At 43.6% G+C, this 14748-nt stretch overlaps 1 protein-coding gene across 3 annotated transcripts in view; it reads left to right on the top strand.

Annotated features, from left to right (window-relative positions):
- GOLM1 (golgi membrane protein 1) overlaps positions 1–14748 on the top strand; it is a 37668-nt gene that overhangs the window by 8368 nt on the left and 14552 nt on the right. For all 3 annotated transcript variants that reach the window (XM_086771147.1, XM_086771148.1, XM_086771149.1), the window contains exons 3-5: positions 106–285; positions 11187–11241; positions 13569–13671. In XM_086771147.1, coding sequence (XP_086627273.1) covers positions 106–285; positions 11187–11241; positions 13569–13671 — 338 coding nt within the window. The remainder of the gene's footprint in view (positions 1–105; positions 286–11186; positions 11242–13568; positions 13672–14748) is intronic.

The raw sequence follows: 14748 nt of genomic DNA, 5'->3' as shown, positions 1-14748 counted from the left end.
AGCATTGTTAGTTATGTGAAATTTGGTATTCCTTGAATGTACTGGAGAAGAGTCTGGCAAGGCAGAAGCATTTCTATTTGCTTTGGCTAATTTGCTCTTCCTCAGGGTCGGATCATGGATCTGGAAGGCAAAGTCCGCAGGGCAGCAGCGGAGAGGGGCGCCGTGGAGCTCAAAAAGAATGAATTCCAAGGGGAGCTAGAGAAGCAGCAACAGCAGATCGACAAAATCCAGTCCTTGCACAGCCTTCAGATGGAAAATGCCTACAGGGTACATCAGGAAGAGAAGGTAAGGCCTTTTCTACCCACAGTTCTCTGTGAGACTGTGGTTTACCAAGACACTCTCTGCAAGAGGATAAGGTTGCCCGAATATTCCAGTTCATGGGCCTACAGTCAGTGTTGTTATGGTAAAACATTTAATTTGTGTATCATTGTGTAATATTTAGAAAATGGACATTGAATGCACATTAAAGCATTAATTGTACAATATGTGAAATATTAGAAGCTGGAAGTAGCAGCACTTCTGAATACAACCTCTACCCCCTCTATAAATCATTGTTACCAACCTTGGGTTGACCTCTGGCTTTTTCTTCTGTATGCTAGCGTTTTAAAACTTAGTGAAAAGAAAAAGCTGCAGCAACAGATATATTTATGTTCCCAAATGTATTTCTATACTCTTGTAAGCATAAATGGTTGACGTTTATTTCTAAATGCATTACAAATCTTGTGGCACCTTGGCCTTCGGCCTGCAAAACCTAGTAGCACTGGGAGGCATCAGAAGGTTGGACTAGCCTTTCATAGCAGTGCTACACACAGTGCGGCATTGCCAGAGGGATGGAAGTCCTTTGTGAAGAATGTGAATGTACCTACTTAAATAGCAGTGTGTATGATTACTGCTGTAATTACTTGCAAACTGGTTTTGTTGTGCATTTTTCTCACATTGCTGATACTTCCTAGAATTTGGCTTTTAGCCATTAATATCACTTTTCTCACTGTTATGAGAAGTGTTTAGCTGAGAGTATTCATTCTGAAATTATTGCTTCTCCTGTAGAGTCTCTTGACTGAAGTTTGTAGATCAGCTTTAGAGAACTACTATTTTCAGTAGAGTGAACAAACACAGGTGATGGTAATAGGTACTCTTCAGGTAAAGAGTTCACCATTAAGCCTTGCAGTCACAAGGCCTGGTCCTCGTAGGGGACTTCAACCACTCCAATATCACATGGAGGTACAACACGGGAGGTCTTAAGGAATCTAGGAGGTTCCTGGACTGTGTGGATGATAACTTCCTCCTGCAAGTGATAGAGGAGCCAATGAGGAGAGGTGCTATGCTGGACCTTGTTCTCTCCAACAGGGAGGAGTTGGTGGGGAATGTGGAGCTCAAGGGCAGCCTTGGCTGCCGTGACCGTGAGAGGATAGAGTTCAAGATCCTTAGGGCAGCGAGGAGGGCGCATAGCAAGCTCACTAGGCTGGACTTGAGGAGAGCCGACTTTGGCCTCTTCAGGGATCTGACTGGCAGAGTACCATGGGATAAAGCCCTGGAGGGAAGAAAGGCTCAAGAAAGTTGGTTGATATTCAAGGATCTCCTCCTCCAAGCTCAGGAGTGATGTATCCGAACAAAGAGGAAGTTGGGCAGAAGCGCCAGGAGGCTTGCATTGGTGAAAAAGGAGCTCCTGGACCAACTGAAACACAAAAAGGAAACCTAGAGAGGGTGGAAGCAAGGCCAGGTAGCCTGGAAGGGATTCAGAGAGATTGTCTGGGCAGCCAGGGATCAGGTAAGGAAGGCTAAAGCCCTGATAGAATTAAGTCTAGCCAAGGACATTAAGGGCAACAAGAAAAGCTTCTATAGGTACGTTGTGGGTAAAAGGAAGACTAGGGCAAATGTAGAGCCTCTGTGGACGGAAATGGGAGACCTGAATGCCCAGGGCATGGAGGAGTCTGAGATACCCAGTGGCTTTTTTTTTGCCTCATCCTTCACCAGCAAGTGCTCTAGCCACACTACCCAAGTTGCAGAAGGCAAAGGCAGGGACTGGGAGAATGAAGAACCACCCACTGTAGGAGAAGATCAGGTTTGGGACCATCTTAAGGAACCTGAAGGTGCACAAGTCCATGGGACCTGATGAGATGCCTCCATAGTCCTGAGGGAACCGGTGGATGAGATTGCTAAGACACTGTATCTCATATTTGAGAAGTCTTGGCAGTCCAGTGAGGTTCCCGCCAACTAGAAAAGGCGTAACATAGCCCCCATTTTTAAAACAAGAAAAAAGGAAGATGCAGAGACCTACAGGCTGGTCAGTCTCACCTCTGTATTTTGCAAGGTCATGGAGCAAACTGGAACTGGCACATGGTTTCTCCTAGAAACCATGCTAAGGCACATGGAAAATAAGGAGGTGACTGATGACAGCCAACATGGCTTCAGTAAGGGCACATTCTGCCTGACCAATTTGGTGGCCTTCTATGATGGGGTTACAGCATTGGTGGACAAGGGATGACCAACTAACATTATCTACCTGGAGCTGCACAAAACATTTGACACTGTCCCACACAACATCCTTGACTCTAAACTGGAGACATGGATTTGGTGGATGGACCACTCAGTGTATAAGGAATTGGCTGGATGACCACACTCAAAGAGTTGTGGTCAACGTCTCCATGCCCAGGTGGAGACCAGTGACGAGTGGTGCTCCTTAGGGGTCGGTATTTGGCCCGGCCCTGTTTAACATCTTTGTGTCAGTGACATGGAAAGTGGGATAGAGTGCACCCTCAGCAGTTTGTCAATGACACCAAGCTGTGTGGTGCGGTTGCCACACTGGAGGGAAGGGATACCATTGAGAGGGACCTTAATAGGCTGGAGAGTTCGCCTGTGCGAACCTCATGAAGTTCAACCAGGCCAAGTGCAAGGTCCTGCATGTGAGTTGGGGCAATCCCAAGCACAAATACAGGCTGAGTGGAGAATAAATCAAGAGCAACCCCGAGGAGAAAGACTTGGGAGTGCTGGTGGACGAGAAGCTCAACGTGAGCCGGCAATGTGCTCTTGTGGCCCAGAAGGCCAACCGCATCCTGGGCTGCATCAAGAGGAGCGTGGCCAGCAGGGTGAGGGAGGTGATTCTGCCCCTCTATTCTGCTCTCGTGAGACCCCACCTGGAGTACTGCGTCCAGCTCAAAAGATGCCATCAGCCAAGCTGGCGTGGATTCATCCACTCTAACTTAGGAATGTCCCTGATGTGGCAGGGAAGAGAGGGAAAGCTTAGTTCCCCTCCCTAAGGACCTTGATCTGAAAAAGCTGTCCAGGATCAGAGGTTATTTAACAGTGTAATGTGGAATGTAAGAAAAGACTGTTTCTGAGTACTTTTTTTTTGTATATGTATGTATGTCCATGAATAAGTTTGTGTTGTATATTTATACATGCATACATACATGCATATTTGTATACACACAGAGGCACACATGTATCCTTTTTTTTCGGCTTCATGGATTCCAGTGGAATCTAGGATTCCTAGGAGGCGAGTAATGAATTCACCCTTTCTGGTTATAGGAAGCTTGGTCCTTGAACTGAGCTTTATTTACCCCATCGGGATTGGCAGCAAATATTTGCCTAGTCCAGGAAGCATGAATGCAAATCCAGACCCTGAGTCTCTCAACTTGCTTTACAGGTAATACAAACTATCTAACTAATCAGACAGATCTTTGAGTGATAAGCGGAGTTTTGTTTTAGTTCTTGTTGTTGTTCTTAAAGAAAAATGAAAGTGCTTTCAGTTGATGTGAGAGTGAATGGTCTGCCTTAAAAACGCCTCTTTTTCAGGGAGAAATCATCGTTCTTCTAGTTAGAGAATAAATCTATACAGGAACAAACTTTTGCAATCTGGATACCTTACTAAAAGCAACTCTCGAGTAACATTTGAGAACCATCTTAATTCCAGTTTGTCTCTGCTCACTGTGTTTTATTTCTATGTTGATAAAATATAGAATAATTATGCCACTGATTTAGTTTCGTACCAAACTAATAACACCAGTAAGATACTTGCCATGTTAAAATCAGTGTTGGTGGCAGTGTGGTAACCACTTTGAGTTAACTCTGCCTTCTTTTCTAGTAGAACTATCTCTGTGCTCTTTTAAGGATGAGGGCATAGAAAGTAGGAGGTGGTCAGAGCCTGAAATACCTGTGGACTCACCATTCACTGAGGCAATGCAATCCTGGGAAATTGCTGTTGTAACTATTCTTTTAAGTCTGAGTATGTATAAAACACTCCTATCACCAGTCTGCTTTTAAAAAAATCTGCTTGAATTTTTACGGCTTAATGTAGATTTAGCAAATTTGGCTTCTGGAAATCCATACAGAAATAGACTGAAGAGATCAAGAGAGCTTATGTTGAACTCTTAGTAACAACAGATAAGGAATCAGGAGTGCAAAAGGGCTGTTTCTAATCTGTAAGCAATTTTCTGAAGAACAATATTCTGTATGGTTGTTATTCAGGACTCGTAGTTTCTGGGATGTACACAGCCATGATAGTCTCTTTCAAGAGTGTAACAGAAGAACAATACGTGTAATCGCTCTAATTTAACTGCTAGGACATGCTTTTGCAGTTTGTTATTTTCTTCGGATTTATGTAATTCTTCCCCAGCTCACATCTTGTTTTACTGAGGAGAGGGACCAAGCTTTGTACATTACATGTGAAGCACGTCACTGTCCTGTTTCTCAGTGTCTTTTAAGACTGGCTACAGCTGCTCTCGGATCCCCTCCGTCTGGGAAAATTTCAATTCCCAGCACAGCCTTCTGAGACAAAATACCTATCAGTATGCGGAGAGCTGGCTCTGCTCAAAAGGAATGACAGTGGAGGGGGTGGAGAGAGAAGAAAGCCTGCTGTGGAAAAAAAAAAAGCATATGTGTGGTTTTTTGTTTTCTTGTTTTTTTTTTTTTAAACCAAACAATGTCGCATCTTCTAGTTTTGAAAAGACTTTAAGGAAAAGCAGGCACTGCCTTGTGCCCGACTGTACTTGCCATAGCATGATGTTACTAAGTTAGCAAGATAAATCAGTCTGCTTACTCATAACTGGTACAGTAAAGATCTACAAGTCTACCTCTGTTTGAAATATATTTTTACATGGTGGAGAAAAAAAAAAAGAACCACCTGAACAAAGCACACAAAGAGTGGAAATTCAGAGCATGCGTAGCTTAAGAGTTAACCGCTGTAACATTTCTACCTCTTCATCGCAAAATGAATGGACAAAAAGGAAAGCAGAAAGTACATTGTATATACCTGTATAGATTTTTTAATTAAGACTCTCATATCATAGGATTCTGGTTTTTTTTTACACAGCCTACTATTTGGGTTTTAATTAAATATAACAATGTCATGAAAATCCTGTAACTGCACAGGGCTTATTTTCTCAAAACCACTTGCTGTTGCCCTGAGCCTGTAAAAGTAATTTCTTACTCAGGTGTCAACTTCTCTCTTCCGCTGAGAGTGTAAGAAATGGTTAACTTTACATTTTTGGTGGTTTCTGCAGTTTTGAAGGCTGAACTGCACCACATCATCACAAAAAAAAAAAAAAAAAAAAGAGAGTCTAGATTGCTTTTAACAGAGGGTGTGAAACAAGATTGAATCCCTGATCTTTACCAGGATCATTCTTTGGGAATAGAGCTGGGTTTTTTTTGTTTTGTTTTGCGGGGGGTTTTTTGGTGCTGTTGTTGTTTGGGGTATTTTTCCCTTTATTGAGGATGAGGAAAAGTCTGTAATTTCTGAATGGAATTCAGTTCAGTGAGAAATAGGTTTAAATGAGCATTATCTCCTCCATTTGGGTTTGAAAATTCTTTTAGACTTACTTCAATTGGTGCTCCTCTACTGAAGTATACATGAGTGTGCAGCACATAGACCAACCTGAAAGAGAAATATTTTCTTAGGGATCTTATTTATGAACTTTTTCTCACTTGCTAATATGTAGTTAGCATTACTCTGATGTCCTAGAATAAAAAGCCTTTTTGTGGCTAGTATAAATGGCTTCTTTTCTCCTGAAGATTATTTCAAAGTGGTGAAGAAGAGTGCAAAGAGATAAAAGAATTGATGATGCATGTTACTAGGAAAGTGTGTGTATGGGGACGTATGTTTGCTAAAGTAGAGGAGGAGGATGGGAACTTCCAGATATAATTAAGAAATGAACAACAGATAATCAAAATATGTCTTGTGCTGCACTACTGGCATGGTGGGAAGCAGTAGGAGCATGCAGGGCAGAACTACTCCTTTTCTTTGCGGTGAGGTTTGAGTTAGTCGTGAAATAGGGCTTGTTTCTGCTGGTTTCTATGTGTTCTATGTGTATAAATCTTACTCTCCCAGCTTGCATTGTTTCCAGTTGGTTTTGTTCTTGGGAGCTGATTTTCCGATGTGGTGGCTCATATTTTTCTCCTTGTGAGAGCTGTATTTGTGAATGCAAAGCTCCTTTTTTTTCTTAGATTTCAGTCCTGAAACCAGTGTTTACTCTCATCAATTTATTTGCCATTTTATTCCTTTTCCTGTTGCAACATCTCATTATGCTTTTATAGAGTCGGTGTTAGAAAGCACATACGTCCGTTCAGTGTGCTTGGCAGCTTGATTTATGATGATAGCAAATGCTGAAGGAGTTGTTGTGTAATGCCTCCAAGGAATATGTTTATGGAGACTACTGTGTAAGGTATTAACCAGATCAAATGCATGTACGTAGTTCAGAGTATGCACTCAAAACATATGCCTTGAAATAATTTAGCTCAAAGCTTCCTTGCAGGTATTTCTGCATTCTGTTTTGTTTTGTTGTTGTTTTTTTAAACAATAGCTTTAACTTTCGTGTTTCTAAAGTGGAGAATGACTTATGTAGACATGTTCTGTGGCAAACAAAAAAAAATAATCTATCTCTTGTAGCTGTCATTAAAAAACTTGCTGTCCAGGTGGAGCAAGATTTTTCAGTTACTGCTGGTGTCAGTGTGGCTTTTAATTTTGGGTTTCTGAAGACCTGCTGTCCACAGCATTGACTCCAGTCGGGAAGCTGACTTTTCTCTGTGATTGTCACAAGAACTTACGTGCAAGACATGTTTGCAAATATAACGAGTTGGTTTTATGTTACAGACTTCCTCTGTCACAGAATATCAAATTTTATATGGTGATATAATGAGTTTCCAAAAGCTGGATTCTCGCTCCTATGGATCATAGGCATTGTTTTTTGGGCTGAATGAGATTTAAAATGTGAGTTTCTTCTTAGAACTGAGTTTTGGCATGTGTTTGCTGAGTTCTTCCCAGCAGTTTGCTTTCTTGACCTGCATAAAACCTGCCCCTAAAATAATGTCTGCCTAATTCACAGACGTGAGGTGAAGATTAGTTAACACTTGGGTGACAGGAGGAGGAACAAAAAGCCTGACGCTATTGATACAGTCAGATTGGAATTTGGCAGTTGGAGCACTGCCCTGTAAATTGTTAAACAGTACTTCCTGCTCAAGTTAAACAGCAAATTAGATTTTTGTGGTTTTTTTTCCCTGTTGTGATTTAAGGAGTTTTTTTTGCATGGTAAATAATTTTATTCACTTCAGCTAAACACAGTAATTGTGTCCTAGTGGACAAATCTTTTAACACTTGTCTGTTTTGCTGTCAAATAAGTGGTCTTGGTATTTGGGAGTTTCTTTTTAAGGAAAAAAATTCACTAAACCCTCATCACAACAGACTGAGCAATCTAGGAGGTTCCTGGACTGTTGTGGATGATAACTTCCTCCTGTAAGTGACAGAGGAGCCAATGAGGAGAGGTGCTATGCTGGACCTTGTTCTCTCCAACAGGGAGGAGTTGGTGGGGAATGTGGAGCTCAAGGGCAGCCTTGGCTGCCGTGACCGTGAGAGGATAGAGTTCAAGATCCTTAGGGCAGCGAGGAGGGCGCATAGCAAGCTCACTAGGCTGGACTTGAGGAGAGCCGACTTTGGCCTCTTCAGGGATCTGACTGGCAGAGTACCATGGGATAAAGCCCTGGAGGGAAGAAAGGCTCAAGAAAGTTGGTTGATATTCAAGGATCTCCTCCTCCAAGCTCAGGAGTGATGCATCCGAACAAAGAGGAAGTCGGGCAGAAGCGCCAGGAGGCTTGCATTGGTGAAAAAGGAGCTCCTGGACCAACTGAAACACAAAAAGGAAACCTAGAGAGGGTGGAAGCAAGGCCAGGTAGCCTGGAAGGGATTCAGAGAGATTGTCTGGGCAGCCAGGGATCAGGTAAGGAAGGCTAAAGCCCTGATAGAATTAAGTCTAGCCAAGGACATTAAGGGCAACAAGAAAAGCTTCTATAGGTACGTTGTGGGTAAAAGGAAGACTAGGGCAAATGTAGAGCCTCTGTGGACGGAAATGGGAGACCTGAATGCCCAGGGCATGGAGGAGTCTGAGATACCCAGTGGCTTTTTTTTTGCCTCATCCTTCACCAGCAAGTGCTCTAGCCACACTACCCAAGTTGCAGAAGGCAAAGGCAGGGACTGGGAGAATGAAGAACCACCCACTGTAGAAGATCAGGTTTGGGACCATCTTAAGGAACCTGAAGGTGCACAAGTCCATGGGACCTGATGAGATGCCTCCATAGTCCTGAGGGAACCGGTGGATGAGATTGCTAAGATACTGTATCTCATATTTGAGAAGTCTTGGCAGTCCAGTGAGGTTCCCGCCAACTAGAAAAGGGGAAACATAGCTGCCATTTTTAAAAAGGGAAACAAGGATGACCTGGGGAACTACAGGCCAGTCATTCTCACCTCTATGCCTGAAAACCATGCTAAGGCTGTGTGGTCTGGTCTCCACACTGGAGGGAAGGAATGCCATCCAGAGGGACCTTGACAGGCTGGAGAGGTCAGCCCGTGAAAACCTCATGAATTTCAACAAGGCCAGCTGCAAGGTCCTGCACATGGGTCGGGGCAATCCCAAGCACAAATACAGGCTGAGTGGAGAATAAATCAAGAGCAACCCTGAGGAGAAGGACTTGGGACTGCTGGTGGATGAGAAGCTCAGCATGAGCCAGCAAAGTGCGCTTGCAGAGCAGCAAGGCAACTGCATCCTGGGCTGCATCAAAAGAAGTTCAAGCAGGTCAAGGGAGGTGATTCTGTCCCTCTGCTCCACTCTCCTGAGACCCCAGCTGCAGTACTGCATCGAGCTCTGGAGCCCCCAACATAAGAAGGATTGGCTCCAGAGGAGGGCGAGAGAGATGGTCAGAGGGCTGGAGCACCTCTCCTATGAGGACAGGCTGAGAGAGTTGGGGCTGTTCAGCCTGCAGAAGAGAAGGCTCTGGGGAGACCTTCTAATGGCCTTCCAGTACCTAAAGGGGGCGTACAGGAAAGATGAGGAGAAACTATTTAGCAGGGTCTGTTTTGACAGGATGAGGAGTAGTGGTTTTAAAATAGAAGGAAGCAGGTTCAGATTTGATGTAAGAAAAAATTTTCATACTATGAAGGTGGTAGAACACTGGAACAGGTTGCCCAGAGAGGTGGTGGATGCCCCATCCCTTGAAACATTCAAGGCCAAGTTGGATGAGACTGAGCAACCTGATCTGGTGGGAGATGTCCCTGCTCCTTGCAGGTGGCTTGGACTAGATGACCTTTAAAGGTCTCTTCCAACTCTAACTATTCTATGATTCTAGCATGAAATTACCATGTCATCCTGATTTTTCTAGTCCATTGACAGTTTCTGGTAATGGCCGATGCTGGAAAGCCTGAAGGTAATAGTCATGGAACAACCTCACACATTAGCAAAACTTAGTTTTTCCATCAAAACATTAACTTCCTTTTCCCAGTATACCCGTGAAAACAAATCTGGACCCTTTTTTTTACCTGCCTTATAAGAAAGGAGGAGAGATATTAAACAATCCTAAGTATATGTTGTTATTCATATTTTTTTCCTTTTTAACAAAGGAGCAAGGCCTTTGCTTTTGAGGTTTCGCAGTGGTGTTCACAGACTGACTCTATGTATAGAATGGTGTAAGAATATTTCTTTAATTAGGTTGAAAGTGGATACCTCTTCAGCAACATGTAAATGTCCACCTCTTTGAAATGGGACTCTAACATCTGAACAATAGACAAATCTACCCTCTGCTATGTTCTCTGTGACTCAAATTGATGGGACACTTTGGTTTTTGAAATCAACCAGTACTTACTACCATAGTTTTCATGAAAAAAGGCATGGATAGCATTGTCAGTGTTTCAGGGTGACTTGGGTAGGCAGAATTGGATGCAGGTGTTTCTTTGCGTTGAAGTAGTGTGGACATACGTAGACATCAGTACTTGAGTAGAAACTTTGGAAAACTGGGAACTTGATGTACTCTGATCTGGGACCCCTGCAGAACACTGAGGTTTCCTGGGAGCAGGATAACGAGGAAATTGGCAGTGAAGTGTTAAGAAATATGCTCTTAAGATTGGACTGGATTGTTTGTGAAGGGTCAATGAGTCTTAAGAAGACTCTTCTGCACCAAACTTCGTTAAATGTAAATCTGAATTATCCCGTCATCTGGCTTACAGGAATTAATTTCATTTAGTGTTGCCTTAGTTCTGTCAATGTTCAGGTGTTTTGGGGCATATGTATATAATGGGTTGGTGTAGAAGGATTGATGAAAGAATGGACAAAACATGTCCTATGTTGACTGCCTCTTCAGAATGAGAGAGAGAGCAAAGTGAGGGACTTTCTTATCAAAGTGAGGGACAGGATAGGTAGAAAAGTGATACAATGCAAGGGCTTTATGTTACTTTCATAGTGTTCCTTTATGCTTTCTGCCTTATGCTTTCATAGCTCATCCCAGCATGCCTGAACGCAATTGTATTGATTCCCTGGTGAGACAGTAGTCGGTAGCAAGCTGTGCTACCCGGTGTTCTTCCTTCAAGGTACAGATACAGTAAATCTGACTGTGACTGCCATCTTGAGATTGAAGCAGAATACGGCAGCGAGGGATTTTAGTAGTAAACTCTTAAAATTCCTTCTCTTTCTACTTAAGTGCAGTGATCTTCCCCCGCTCCATTTACTGGGAAATCTGGGTTAAAATGAGTGTTTGTTGTTTTAATAGTAAATCTGTAGAACAGCTGAAAGGTTTTGTGTTTGGCTGTAGCCCAGCATTTTGCAAATAAAAGATCTTATTACAAGTGCTTTGATTTGGTTGGTGTTTGTAATATTAATGGTAACACAGGTCCTTTGCAATTAAAATATTGTTTTCTGTTTTGCTCCTTCCAGATGGCGCTGATGAGTAACATCACAGTAAATGAACGATTGATCCAGAGCCTACGAGGTACGTTGTAATACCCCTCTGCATCTCTCGTATTGTTTTTTAAACCCTCTGTTTTTAAGACTTGCATTTTCCTGATGTCTTCTGAGAATGCTGCCTTTGTTCAAGTCATGGGGACAATGCAGGAGCTGCAGTGACTTAGATCTGGCATCTGCCAGTGAAGTGTCAAACTGATCTGCCTCAGTGGTAGAAGGATTTGTCCATCTAGTGTTGATGTAGTACACGTGACCCTTATAATATAAAATAATAAGAAATAGAACTAGCTTCTATGTTTATTGTTAATGTATTTATGGTCATGGAGCAGATTCTCCTGGAAACCATGCTAAGGCACATAGAGAGCAAGGAGGTGGTTGGTGACAGCCAACATGGCGTCACCAAGGGCAGATCGTGCTTGACCAATTTGGTGGCCTTCTATGACGGGGTGACAGCATCGGTGGACAAGGGACGAGCAACGGATATCATCTGCCTGGACTTGTGCAAAGCTTTTGACACTCCTGCACGACATCCTTCTCTCTAAACTAGAGAGACATGGGTTTGATGGACGGACCACTCGGTGGATAAGGAGTTGGCTGGATGGCCGCACTCAGAGAGTGGTGGTTAACGGCTCAATGTCCATGTGGAGACTGGTCACGAGTGGCGTCCCTCAGGGGTCCGTGTTGGGGCCGGCCCTGTTCAACGTCTTTGTCGGCGAAATGGACAGCGGGATAGAGTGCACCCTCAGCAAGTTTGCCGATGACACCAAGCTGTGTGGTGCCGTCGACTCGCTGGAAGGGAGGGATGCCATCCAGAGGGACCTTGACAGGCTGGAGAAGTGGGCCTGTGCCAACCTCATGAAGTTCAGCCAGGCCAAGTGCAAGGTCCAGGCACAAATACAGGCTGGGCGGGGAATGGATTGAGAGCAGCCCTGAGGAGAAGGACTTGGGAGTGCTGGTGGACGAGTAGCTCAACATGAGCAGGCAATGCACCCTTGCAGCCCAGAAGGCCAACTGCATCCTGGGTTGCATCAAGAGAAGCGTGGCCAGCAGGTTGAGAGAGGTGATTCTCCCCCTCTACTCTGCCCTGGTGAGACCCCACCTGGAGTACTGTGTCCAGTTCTGGAGCCCCCAACACAAGGAGGACATGGACCAGTTGGAGAAGGTCCAGAGAAGGGCCACGAAGATGATAAAAGGGCTGGAGCACCTCTCTTATGAGGAGAGGCTGAGAGAGTTGGGGCTGTTCAGCCTGGAGAAGAGGAGGCTCCAGGGAGACCTGATAGTGGTCTTCCAGTACCTAAAGGGGGCCTACAAGAAAGATGGGGAGAGGCTGTTCAGTAGGGCCTGTTGTAATAGGACGAGGGGTAATGGTTTTAAAATAGAGGGAGGTAGATTTAGATTGGATATTAGGAAAAAGTTTTTTACAAGGAGGGTTGTAGAACACTGGAACAGGTTGCCCAGAGAGGTTTCCATCCCTGGAGACGTTCAAGGCCAGGCTGGATGAGGCTCTGAGCAACCTGATCTAGTCAGGGATGTCCCTGCTCCTTGCAGGGGGGTTGGACTAGATGACCTTTGAAGGTGCCCTCCAACTCTAATCATTCTATGATTCTATGATTCTATGATTCTTCATTCTACCTTTTGCAGTGTATTTTTGCATTCCTCCCTTTGGGGTGTCAGTAGTGCATTTTAGCACTAGGGGAATTCACAGACTCCTATATGAAATAAGAAAACGTGGTCTAATTAATTTCTGTTTATGGTGGTGCTTTAAAATTGTTAGCAATTTATTCCTGAGAAAGTCTGTGGTGTGGATCCAAGGTTCTATAAACAGATAAATATGTTGTGGTGCCTTCTGGTGCCCTTACACAGAGCTTTCTATCAGGAAGAAAACTCTAAATCATAAGATACTCTGGTTTTGAGGAACATAACTGTAAATTGCATATTATTCAGGAAGCATTGTAAGCTTGTCTTTAGATGGCTAATAAACACGAATGCGATTTCGTACTGTGTAATTAGTATTTCATAGACCTAAAGATTTCTTGGGCTGAAACCTAGCAGAGCAAGGGTTTGCAAACAAGTTAGAATATTCCTTATGAAGAAAAGGAGGTAAAAAATATCTGTATTACACTGCTTTTGTGAATGTTAGGCTGAACAGCTATTCTTACCCAGTCCTGTATATCTTTGAATTTATTCATTAAAAAATTATCTATGTATTTGTATACAAAATGTAGCATAAGCATAACAGATGGATGGAGTTAGCGTGCTTACTGTCATTCTGTTGTTTGATACTTCTGTTGTGATATATGCAGGTATATATGTGTGTCTGTATTTTAATGTATGTTTTAATCCTGTTTTGATCAGAACACTTGAAAGAGTTACAGACAGAATATGGAAAGTTACAACTGGATGTTTACTGGTTTCAGAAGAACCAGACTAACCTTCAGAGGAAGTTCTCATATGACCTGTAAGTATGTTCTTTCTAAACGATGGTTTCCAGAGTTGTAGGTGACTTCATTCTAACTCAGAGTATTCTTGTGATAGCTATAGCACTGTTAGTAAATGTACAGTTTTAAGGAGAAAGTAACACCTGACAGATCTTCTAAAATTGCTCCCAGCTTATCCTGGAGAAGAGCACAGACCTTGCAACACTTGGCATCTCGGTATCCGCAGTCTTCTCCCACGCCTTTGATCTTACTTCCATTGCAGGAAGAGAAAGGCAGCAATATTCTCATTTAAGAATTGGGGAGGAAATTGAAACACAAAGAGGCTAAACTCTGAAGAAGTTTAAGAACTAAGATACAGGAGTACCTGATGAGAAGCTGTGTGTCATCAAGCTGATACGGATCTCGGGAGCTATGCGAACTTACTGGTATTGTGTGGAAAGGAGTGCACAATCCTCAACAGTTGACTTACCAAGATACCCTTGGTGCACACTGTGCCCAGTGCCGTCTGCTTGCAGTATTGCTGGTTCAGCAAAGGCTGACTGGCAGCACTGACCCTTCTCTGCTGCAGCAGCTAGAAAGAAATGGAAGCCTCTGGACTGATCTTTTGAAGATATTTCAATATTCAGATGCATTTTGATTCCTAGGAGCTTTGTTTGTTGCGTAGCTGCTTTATTAGGCATTTTACTACCTGTAAAAATTTTAATAATTAGTTTGGTATTTGCAGCAAGTGTAAGAGTGTGAGCACACGAGTAATTTTTTTTTTTGGCAGGGATGAAAGGAGCTGATGATATATGCTCCTGGAGGACAAAGGTGCTCTGTTTCTCATGGAGTTGGTGAGGGCAGCAAATCCAGCAGCCCGAGAGGGGAGAGGCTGCACGTGCGTTCCTGTGGACACAGAGCATGCCTTTATGTGGCCAGATACACATGTTAACCCAGACACACAATCACTCACATGAGCATGAATGACACCAGTAGCCCCATCCCACTCCCCTGAGGGTGGAGGTCTGCTACTGCAAAACGTGCTCATTTGCATATGCACTGGCTGGCACCAGTCCCTGCACCACCCGTGTGCCGCCTTCCCTCTCCAGTCTGACTCC

Source organism: Chlamydotis macqueenii, chromosome Z (genome assembly GCF_036417535.1).
Source record: "Chlamydotis macqueenii isolate bChlMac1 chromosome Z, bChlMac1.mat, whole genome shotgun sequence".
Taxonomy (NCBI): domain Eukaryota; kingdom Metazoa; phylum Chordata; class Aves; order Otidiformes; family Otididae; genus Chlamydotis; species Chlamydotis macqueenii.
Note: the sequence above shows the minus strand (reverse complement) of the source record. Positions and strands in the feature narration are given on the sequence as shown.